The sequence below is a fragment of the Marmota marmota genome, unplaced genomic scaffold (genome assembly GCF_001458135.2).
Source record: "Marmota marmota marmota unplaced genomic scaffold, marMar, whole genome shotgun sequence".
NCBI lineage: Eukaryota > Metazoa > Chordata > Mammalia > Rodentia > Sciuridae > Marmota > Marmota marmota.
The window spans coordinates 25937673-25948606 of record NW_026000005.1 but is presented as its reverse complement, the minus strand read 5'-3'; the positions used below and the strand labels follow the sequence as shown (position 1 = coordinate 25948606).

The following is a 10934-nucleotide window of genomic DNA, read 5'->3' as shown; positions in this document are numbered from 1 at the left end:
TTATATATCCATAAACAATCTGGCCCTTGCTTGTCTCTCTACTTATTCTTTACTTCTTTCATAGCATGTGTCACAACCTGCAATACTTAGGTTATTTATTTGTGTTCTTGCTTGGTGTGGCTTCCCTCGAGCTGGGATTTGCCTGGTAGGAGGCAGAGCATCCATCCCAATTATTTACGACTGCTACTCTGGATCTTACGCACAGGAATATAAATTCCAAACAAACAGGGACCATATCTACCTTACTTACCATTGTCATCTCAGGACCAAAGAAAATGCACCTAGTAGAATCTCAAAACAATTTTTTAATAAATAAATACCAAAAAAAGAGAGCAACACCTATATAGAGACATCATATAACTTATCTTCTGAATGCTGCTGCTAAATCATTAATACAAATTCAAGGGAGAACCTGATTCAAAGACATAAGAAAAAAATTTCAAAAAATTTAGATGAGAAAAAAAGAAATCCCCAGATCCAGGAAATCTATTCCTACTTCATTTTCCTTAGTGAATATTGAAATCATCAATCAGAAAAAAAATTAGTAGAACATGAAAGATCCTATAAGAATCTCATCATGTGACCTTTAATTAGACTTCAAGAGCAGTGGGGTTCTGCTGGTACTCACAGACTTTTCAAGGTTAAAAGCGGGATAAGACTCATAATAACCTAGTTGAATCATCCAATTCAACTCAGTCATCCCAACTGTAAATGCTAAACTAGTGAAGTTCAAGGGTATGGCACTAAACACCAGATAGAGTAATTTCATTGATGACCCTTAGATTTTCATTCCTTGCATTGTGCTTTTTTTTTTTTTTTTTTTTTTTTACCCCTTGTGCCTTCCTTTGGCCAATGAGATGTTAGCAAATATGATGGATGCAGAAAAGTGCCTGCACACTGGCACATGCTCTCCTTTTGCTTTCTCCTTCACTATAGCCATGAGGACAGGCCTGGACTAACTTTCTGAAGGAGAAGATACATCGAACATAGCTATTGTTCCTCATCCCAGCTGAGGCTATCCCAGACCAGCTGAAAGAGTTAGCCTTTCAAAGTTCAACCAGCTGCCTGGGCAGTCACCATAGACACGTAATGAGCACAGCCAAGATGGCAGCACTTCCTTGCTGGCCTATAGATGTGTACATTGCTGAGTTTTAGAGGGGTTTGCATCATTATTGTAGCAACCTAATAACAAACTCTTGTAGATTAATAAAAATTAATTACCGGTAAAATAATACTAAATGCAAATATGTTTGTTCTTTATTGAATTAGGTGTTTATAGTTTAGAGTTTTGGTTTCTATAAAACTGCACACATCTTCCCTCTAACCACATCTACATCACTGGTGCTGAGCAGGCCTGAGTAGGACGCACTTAGAGAAGAGATGTGAAAAGCCACAGCAGGTTCAGCAACACAGTGGTAGATGTCACCTTTGTAGCAGTGTTGGAGAGCCATTTTGCATACACATCATCCAGGATTGAGAGCACAGCCTCCATGGCCTCCTCACAGGTGGGCTGGATCTGAGTTTCATGCAGAAGAAACCCCTCGGTACCATTGTCTCTCAGCTCAAATGTGTATGAGAAGGGGATCCCGATGTCTCGAGCCCAGTCTCTTGAAGACCCTGATGTGGGATCTGTAAATGAAAACAAGAAGACACAAGTAGAAATCTCACTTGTAAAGGATGGATTTCCTAGGGAATAAGAGCTCAGTCAATATAAAAAGGGAGTGGTTTCATTAAGAGTTCCTGGAGACCTGTCTTCTCCATCTCCTGATGGGCTGCCCCTACACAGCAGGGACTGTGTCTTATTTAGCCCGTCTGCTCCCGTAATCTGGCCCTGCACCTGGCACATAGCAGAGGTTTGGTTGGAGCTTCTTAGCTGAATCAGAGTCTAGTTAATCTCATAGCAAAAGGCAAGAGTGAACTGATAGGAACAGAAGTAAAATGACCCACAAGAAAACTATGATGCAATATTACGTAGGTGGGATGCCAGAGGGCAGAGGAAGTGGTGGTTGGGGCTGGGAGAAGCAATACCCTCTTTTTGCAACTAAATTCTTTTCTTTTAGTTTCTTTCTCCAGGACTCATTCTTCTCTGCTTTCTTAGCTTGATGGAATTGAATTAACTGGCCAAGGGTCAGTGTACAATATCCATACTGTTAACTCCTGTGCTTTCTAACTTGCCAGCTCTTTTTAACTGGAGCCAGAGAGTCTCTGGTCTGAGACTGTATTTTTTTTTTTTTTTTTTTTTTTTAGTTCATACTTTATCCCTAGAGAGTATAATTCTGGACTTGAAGAGGTTCCCTTTTATCCTTGGTCATTTTGATTTGTACAAATACCTGTTGATCCTAGGGGCTCTTGTATTCCTCTCCTGCCCACCTCACCACCCAATTTCTTTTGTGCCTTAGATACTACTGCGAAGGAAAAAAAAAGATACTTACATAAAATATCTGCACTCGATCCAACTCTATAATTGGTTCCATGCTTTGCTTTCAATGCATTGGCTGCCTTCTGTCCAACTCGAATCTGTAGGTGGGAAATGCAGAGACAGATATCTGGTGTTAAAAATAAATCCGACAATCCAAGCGTTTGGTATTTTGTCCAGATCGATCTGTAGAGTTTTAGATCATCTTTCCAACTTCCCATTGAACATAAACATCTGGGTAGCTTGTTGGTATCTCAGATTCAAATACTCACTTTCAATTTCATCATTTCTCCCACCAATAAGACTGTTCTGACTTTACTATTTCTGGCATTGCATGCTCCTTAACAAACACGGAAAATCCTGCAATATCTTTGACTCTCCTTCTCTCAGTTACCAACTTTCATTTCCAGTACCATGACCATATGTCAGGCTCATTACCTGAACTGGTCTGTTGCTTCTTCTAAAAAGTTTCTCTTTCTCTCATCAATCCTTATCCCAATTTATTCCACCTGGCTTCCAGATGAGTAGAGCTATGATCATGATCTTGCTGAAAAGCTCCTAATAACTCCAGATTGCTCACTGAATTAAGTACAAACGTCTTAGTCTAGTTTTTGAGATCCTCTACAGTATGGCCCTAACCCAGCTTTCCAACACCATCTTCTGGACGTCCACCCTAGAGTATAGTCAAACTGAAATTTCCCCTGGGTTCCTCAGTCTCTCTACTTTTCCTCAGGATGTTCCCTCTATCTGGGATTTCTATCTGTTTAAATTCTACTCAACCTCAAAGGGCTGTCTGAGATGCCAACTTCTCCATAGAGATTTATCTGGTCACCCCAGCTGGATTTCATCTTTCCACACTTCAAATCTCCCACAGCCCTTTATCTACACCTCTCTTATGAGTCCTCTTATTTTTCTTTATAGATATTTGATGACATCTCTCATAAAAATTTCTGAGCTGGAAGGCACATTTGTCCCTGTACCCACCATGTCACCTTACTTTACTGGAAATTCCTTAGAAACAGATGATTTCTAAGGTCTCGACCTTATTCCCTGAAGACCCTTTCCTGAGATCAGTTACTGAGGTCTGAGTCTATTGGCTGTGCTTACTGGCATTCTGACAAATCCTACTGCATAGATCTGTCCTCACTCAGACCCTCTAAGTATTCCCCATCCCAGATTCCTCCATGCTATATTCCACCCACCAAATGGTGCATCCCAATACTTCTTCTAGATTCTACAAAAACACCACCAATCCCTTGTCACTCCTGCCTGCACTATGATCCACCATTGTTTTAGTTGTGCTTATAGATGAATCAACTCTCCTGCCTCTCACTAATGCTGGGCCTAGTTTGAGACGCTGACTCTCCTTTCCTGGCTCTGCACTGCCCAGATGAATGCCAAGATGTGATAGAGAAGTACTTGGGTGGAGTGAGGAAGAACCCAGGAAAATTCAAAAGGAAGAATAAAAAAGGGAGTCAGTGGTGGTGTTGGTGTTGGTGGTGGTGTGTTGTATGCAGCAGCTGTGGGCAACATCCTTTGGGAACTGGGGACTTTCTAGGTCTGGCTAAATTAAAAGAAAAATTTAAAAACATGTTAACCTGAGCATCTCTGCAAATGTTTCACCTTTTCTCTACTCACTACTGAGAATTCTACCTTTGCTCATGCACCTGCTCTCTTTGTCTCTCTCCCCCATCATTCTGAGTCTGCCCCAACTCCTAGGTTCGTGTTGCCTAGAACTCAGATAACGGGTAGGAAAAGCTGAAGATCTACAAGGTGTAAAGCTTGTTTAATCGCTTACAGTGTAGAAAGAAGAGAAACTTATAAGACGGAGGGGAGACTCAGAAAGAGATCTCTAGAGAGAAAAATGCAAGCAAGGAAATGAGCGTGAAGGGTGGAGAGGACACAGGGAGCCGCTGTGTGATGCAGGGGAGAGCAGGAGGCCTGGGGAAGCACCGCTGTGATTTTTACCAACGACATCCTTCCTGAGTTCCTTGAGAGTTGTCTAGCAGTGATATAAATTGTTTTCAATTATTTTTAATTCCTATGCGTGTCCTGTTTCTTTGAATGAAACTCCATATCATCTGATCCATGGTGGGCCTTACCTTTCACTTGGGATTCATGGATTAGCCCCAGGCTACATTTTCAATCCAAATGATTCCTTATGTCCCCTCACCCTGAGCTTACCCCAGACAATCATTTCTTCTTTCCATTGCCAGCTTTATTTTATTCTCTATAGTTCCTTTTCCTCAAATCCTGGCTGTAGGGTAGGAAATAGTCTTCCCAGAGATAGTCTTCTCCCCCATCTTTACAGACAAAAACCCCAAAACTTTTGGACTTTATTTTTTTTAAAGAATTTTCCATTAGTAATTACTATGGGAAAGCAGATAAGGGAGATATATATATATATATATATATATATATGTAATTTATTTATACCATATATCATATTTAAAATATATATCATATAATAATATATATTTCATATATATGTATATATACATATATGTATATATGTTTGTGTATATATATGTATATATATGTTTGTGTGTTTATATATATATATTTTGTGTGTGTGTGTGTGTGTATACACACATATATGAAATGATCCTCAGCTTATAAATCAGGTGATTTCCAAGAAGATGCTGTGGAATCCCCTGGACTTTTGACTTCAATTTCCGTCTCTAGGGTGGAGCTCTAAGTATACTTCTCTCTCCTGATGCTGTATTGCAAGGCCATAGAGATTCAATACTTCTGTGGCCCTTCTCAGGTTAAAAGTATTTCCTGGTAAAAATGATAAAAACTCCTTTGCCAGTAGAACATGATATACACTCTAAAGACCTCTATAGCCTGATGGGCAACTCCTTATCCAGGCCTAGAGAAATGCCTGTAAGCATGTATTCACAGGCAGGTGTATGATTAAGGACCTGGCATGTGCAGGGAAGAACCAGAGCTTGGGATGTTATAAAGAGCTTTATATGAAAATAATTAAAGTGGAAATAATGGAAGCATGTAAAACATTAGAATTCTTAGAGTTATTCTAATTGCCAGAGCAGTTTAGAAAAGGAGCTATATATAGTAATGTTTCCCCTACATAGTGATTGCCAAGATGTCTGTCATGAAGTGTAATATTTACCATGGTTTCCAAAAGTTTTTGGTTTTGTAAATACAGAGAGATTAATTGCTAGTCTTTGGTGATTATAAATAACGTTAGAAATGAGCAACTCTTTGGAGCAGTTGGCTTGATTCTGTGTCTTTGTTCAAAGCTTACCTACCCTGACAACATAAAAGCACCACTAAGTGGCTTCAATAAGGTTGAAGCATGACTGCTAATTTTTCACACTGAAAAACAAATTATGGAAAATTCTTAGATTAAACATTTATGTGAACTCTTCAGCACCTGGGACTGTAAGAAATACAAGAGAATTTTCCAATTTCTATGTTTAGTACTAAGGATTTGCTAGCATTCTTGTCTTAGAGTTACCACCTCTAGTGTCAGCATGATTGCCTCAAGTCTCTCCTGACTTCTTACTAACTCTATAGCCTATGTCACTGGGATCTAACCAGATAACCTGTCAGTAACACAGGCCTTCTAACCTTTGAATATAGACCTTGCAAAATAGTCATGTAGTATCTGTCTTCCTGAGCCAAAAAGAGAAGGAAGAAAAATACTGGGGTATATAAATGCTGGTGGAAAGCCATTCCCACCAAAGATCTTTCTGTTGGTGAAGACCCCCTTCCCATTAAGGATCTATAATGTCTTTGGAGAGTCTCTTGGCTTTGTCACAACTCCTTTGAAGGAGAAAGTAGAAATCTACAACTAAAATCACAGAAACTGAGGATGTAGAAGTTTTTGAGCTTCTTGGCTGAAATCTCTGCTCTGCGTATTTCTTTATTGAAGAAACTTCTAGGGCTTCTCGATGAGGAAGAAATGGCACATAGTTGACTGGGACTCTAAATTATCATTGCTGCTAAAAGTTGCAAACCCTTTCTGAATAGAGACAGTGTAAGAATAATGGCCCAAGGTGGTCATGGGAGTCCAGCTGGGCCTCCACCTCCTGTCTATAGGGGTCTGCAAATATAGTTATCCCAAGGTCTCAGTTTCTACATCTCCAAAGTGAGATTATTTTGTTGTTATAAGGATCAACTGAGATAGTGGCTGTAAAATCCCTTTGTAAATAGTAAAGATATAGTCAAATGTGGGTTACTTCCACTGTCTACAAAATGACCACAATACAAGTTTTCCTGGACCAAGGGAGGAAAAGTTATTGTACAAAAGGTTCTGGAGTATTGCTGGATATTTTTAACTGCTGGTGGAAGGGTTCCCTCCAATAAAAATCTGTAGTGGGTTTTTCTTTTGTATCCAGATCTTGTGTTTTATGGGTCATCTTCCAGTAAGAGAGGGTCAGGAAGCATAACATAACCAGCAGGCCTCTGAGATAAGGCTGTCTCACATCCATTCCAGCATTTGCACATAATGAGGGGCTTCTTAAACAGAAAATAACAAGCATTAGCAAGAACGTGGAGAAAGTGAACTCTATGCATTGTTGGTGGATACATAAAATGGTGCAGCCACTATGGAAAACCATCTAGTGTTTCCTCAAAAAGTTAAACATGGAATTATGTGATCTGGCAATTGTGCTTCTGAATATATATCCAAAAGATTTAAAAGCAGGGTCTTGAAGAGATATTTGCATACCCATACTCATAGTAGCATTATTTTCAATATCTGAAAAGTGGAAACAACCTAAGTGTCCATTGGTGGATAAATGGATAAGCAAAACATGACTTATACATATGATGAAATATAATTTGGCCTTAGAAAGAAAATAAATTTTGACAACATCCTAAAATACAGATGAACTCTGATGACATTATACTAAGTGAAATAAGCCAGCTATAAAAAGACAAATACTACATGATTCCATTTATATGAAGAATCTATGATAGTGAAACTCATAGAAACAGATAGTGGAATGGCAGTAGCCAGGGGCTGGTGGTAGAGGGAAACAGAGAGTTGTTGTTTAGTGGGCTTCAATTACACAAGATGAAAAAGTTCTGGCAGTTGGTTGCACACCACTGGGAATACTTTGGTCTCTACAGTTAAAAAACGGTTAAGATGGTAGATTTTCTATTAAGTGTACTTTATCACAATTAGAAACTGAAAAAAAGAATTAAAAATAAAAATAGTAAATATTACAACAATTGTGTACGTGCCCTCCCTTTGTTTTGTGACTATTGTCCTTAGGTTTACAAAAGAGCAAAAAGTCCACTTCTTTTTTAGCAGTTCTGCCCACCAGGGCTTGGGTAAACTGCCTCAGAAAGGAACGTGGATAAAACACAAAAGAATTTCCCTGCACCAGCTCACCTCTTGTTGATACTTCCCCTTACAGATATTCCCCGGCAAATGATGTAGAAAGAGTTTAAAAGAAAATAGAGAATTGTGTTTAGCAGAGAAGAGAGCAGATATTATTTAGCCATGTTATTTCAGATATGCCATATTCCACTAACAGCTGGCAAGTTCTTTAAAGCATGGTTCAAAAGCTGTAATTGCCGATTGGAGTTTCAAGAGAATTTACAGAAACGAAAGCTCTTTTCTGCAGATTATTAGCATAATCATCTCATTTATATTATAGGCGAATACCTAAGATGTCTCCCAACTTGACACTTTATGAAACAGGTAGTTAATTAATGTAGGTAAAGCAGCATTTAACCCAAAGCTTTCTCAGCAGGCATCTGGCAAGGAACGAAACACAGAAAAAAAGAAAATAAGGATGAGCAGAGAGAAGACGAGGGAGGCTGGAGGCTCCCTTGCAAAAGGAGACGAGGAAAAGGAAGCAGAGGGCCTCCTTGGGTTTCTCTGGAGACCACAGGGCTGTGCTGTGGGCTTACCAGTTCTTCGTGGTTACTTGGTTTATTTTTGGTGTAGCCATACGGAGTGAGGATGAGCTGCCCGTAAGAGTGGATGGTCAAGAAGCACAAAATGTCTTCCTTCTTGCTTTCTACAAAGCCGGAGACAGCTTTAGTCTCTGGTTCAGACACTGGTTCTGTCCCACAGAATGTTAAATCTTGGCAGTTTTTGGAAGCACCAATACCTGTGAAAGTACAAGAAACGACAAAGAAGCCTTCATGATCTCCATCTGGAAATGAATGAAGGCAAAGAGTCATCCTTGCTTGGGGCATCTGTGGGTGGTATCAAAACTTGACCTTGGTTGACTAAGTCAATCCCGAGTAAATCAGTCGGCTTGGTAGTCACCGGGGATAATCAGGCAAGAAGCAACTCAGAAAGGCAGGAGGCCTGACATTAGGATTTAGAAACCAAGTCCATGGCCCAGGAGAGAGAGTGCAAAAATGAAATGGCATTTTGGTAATCTTTCACTTAAACCTGAGGTGGACTCTGAAACAAATGTTTGGGAATCAGTCTCCAAGTGCCTAAGTCTATTTCTGATAATTTTATTGGCCTAAGTCGCTCCTTCAGTGTCTTACTGGCTTAAGTCTCATTAGAGCTATTTTGCAAGGATGTAAGGAGTCCTCCTTATTAACAATAATAAAGCTCATTAATAAAACTCAATCAAGTTGAGCACCTCTTACATGCTCGGTCTGCACCCAGCCTCTCCTATGTAGCATCCCATTTAATCCTCATGGTGACCTTCTGATAAAGTGGGATTATGGTGACTCACATTTTACATAAGAGAAAATTAAAGCAGAAAGATGAAGTGATTTTTTTTCCAAGACCACTCAGCTGCCAAGTCTGAATATTAACCCTTGCCATCTGGTGAGTGGTAATGCTCTTAACCATTCCTGCCTCTATCTGCTTCCAATTCTTTGGGCATACTGAGATTTGGAAACATAGAAGTGCCATAAGGAGAAGAAAATGTTTGCTTTGCTTATTGCTACCTCCCTGCTGTACAATAATCTCCAAGGATAATGCTCTGGGTTTTCTTTTCTTTAAGATGATCTAAATATCTTCAAACAAAGTGAAGAATTTTAGATATATTTGTACTGATCTAGGTCTGCTTTGTCCTTGTTTAGCTATCTGCACTTGAAGAGAGTCCTGTACATGAGTGTCAATGACTCTTACTATAGACATAATGTCAACTCTTGGAATAAAACTGGACAGAATGCTCAGAAAGCGGTACAAAATTTTAAAAAATGATATCTTTAGTAATTCACCTCACTCCTTGTTTCTCGCTTCTTTTCCCCCCCACCAATTCATCCAGTAGACGTGTACTTACTACACCAGGACACATTGAAATTTCGATTGAGATCCGATCCAAAACATGTGCCATTATTGTGGGATGAACGGGATTTCCTCCAAAGACGATCCTGTAACAGAGGAACCAAAAAGGATGTTGCCATTCCAAGGCTTCATAAATCACAGTGTTAGTGGTGACAGGTGGTCCTTGAATGTGAAAAATGTTTCCTAGGATTATCTGGAAAAACTTGCTTTTAACATGGCGAAGCCTATGCATGTAATTTTTAGTCTGGAAGATGGACTAGCAACCCCCAATCATAGAAACATCTGTACAACCAAAAGCATGCAAATGTGTAAACAATCAAATTGGAGGAAGTAGTTTGGCTTTTTCCTCCGGAGCAGATCAGCTGCGCCTGTGGACGTGACCTGCTTACTCAGAGCAAATCTCCGAGTCATTTTTAAGGGCTGAGTGATACAGGATGAAAGGGAAATAGCTTGACAGATGGAAAAAGGCTGTTCCAGGTGTATCAGAGATGGTCTCTGCACGTTTCTGGAAGCAGATGACTGATGAGGGGAGATGGAGAGAAAGACAAGTTTCACCAGCCAAGCTCAGAGGGAGGGACTCAATTCACACAAAGGCAAGAAAGTCTGTTCCAGAGACAGAGACACACCACCCCCCCCCCCCCNATATATATATATATATATATATATATATATATATATATATACACATACACATACACATACACACACACACAGTAGTTGAGACAACTCTCACTTTGGGGTTTTGCTTTGTAGATTGACATATCTGTACAAGATAAAAGCAGTAAAATAAATAACACTAAATAAATGCCAGACTATTTTGGTGGAGGTACCTGAAGAGTGGTCTTGGCCAGCAATATCAATGTCTCTGAGGTACTTGTTAGAAACACATTGTAGTTCTAAAACTCAAGTGTGCATCAGGATTAGCAGGGATTGTTAAAACACACATGGCTAGAATCTATCCGGAGAATATGCTTTTCTAGCCAATTCCCAGGTGATGCTGATGCTGTGAGTCCAAGGACCACCGTTTGAAAACCACTGGTTGGGTGCAGTGGTTGTTAACTCAGCTACAGATTGAAAATCACCTGGGGAGCTTTCAAAGCATGCCTGCCCCCATCCTGGAACAATAGGCCACCATCTCTGTAGGTGGCACCTAGGCAACAAATTATTCTGCAGTTTCCAGGTAATTGTAATGTGTAGCCAGGATAGAAAACCAGTGGTCCAGAACTGGGAGCCCAGAAGTCCTGGCCTTGTGGAAGAGTGGCTATCTGATCCCAAGTAGTT

At 39.9% G+C, this 10934-nt stretch overlaps 1 protein-coding gene across 1 annotated transcript; it reads right to left on the bottom strand.

Moving 5' to 3' along the window:
• Positions 1–615: 615 nt before the first annotated feature.
• Cpo (carboxypeptidase O) lies at positions 616–9983 on the bottom strand. The gene is made up of 4 exons (XM_015480985.2): positions 9649–9983; positions 8306–8508; positions 2433–2517; positions 616–1629 (listed from the first exon to the last, which is right to left on the bottom strand). Exons 1-4 carry the CDS (start codon positions 9770–9772, stop codon positions 1370–1372), a joined length of 672 nt encoding a protein of 223 aa, XP_015336471.2. The 5' UTR covers positions 9773–9983; the 3' UTR covers positions 616–1369.
• Positions 9984–10934: the final 951 nt, after the last annotated feature.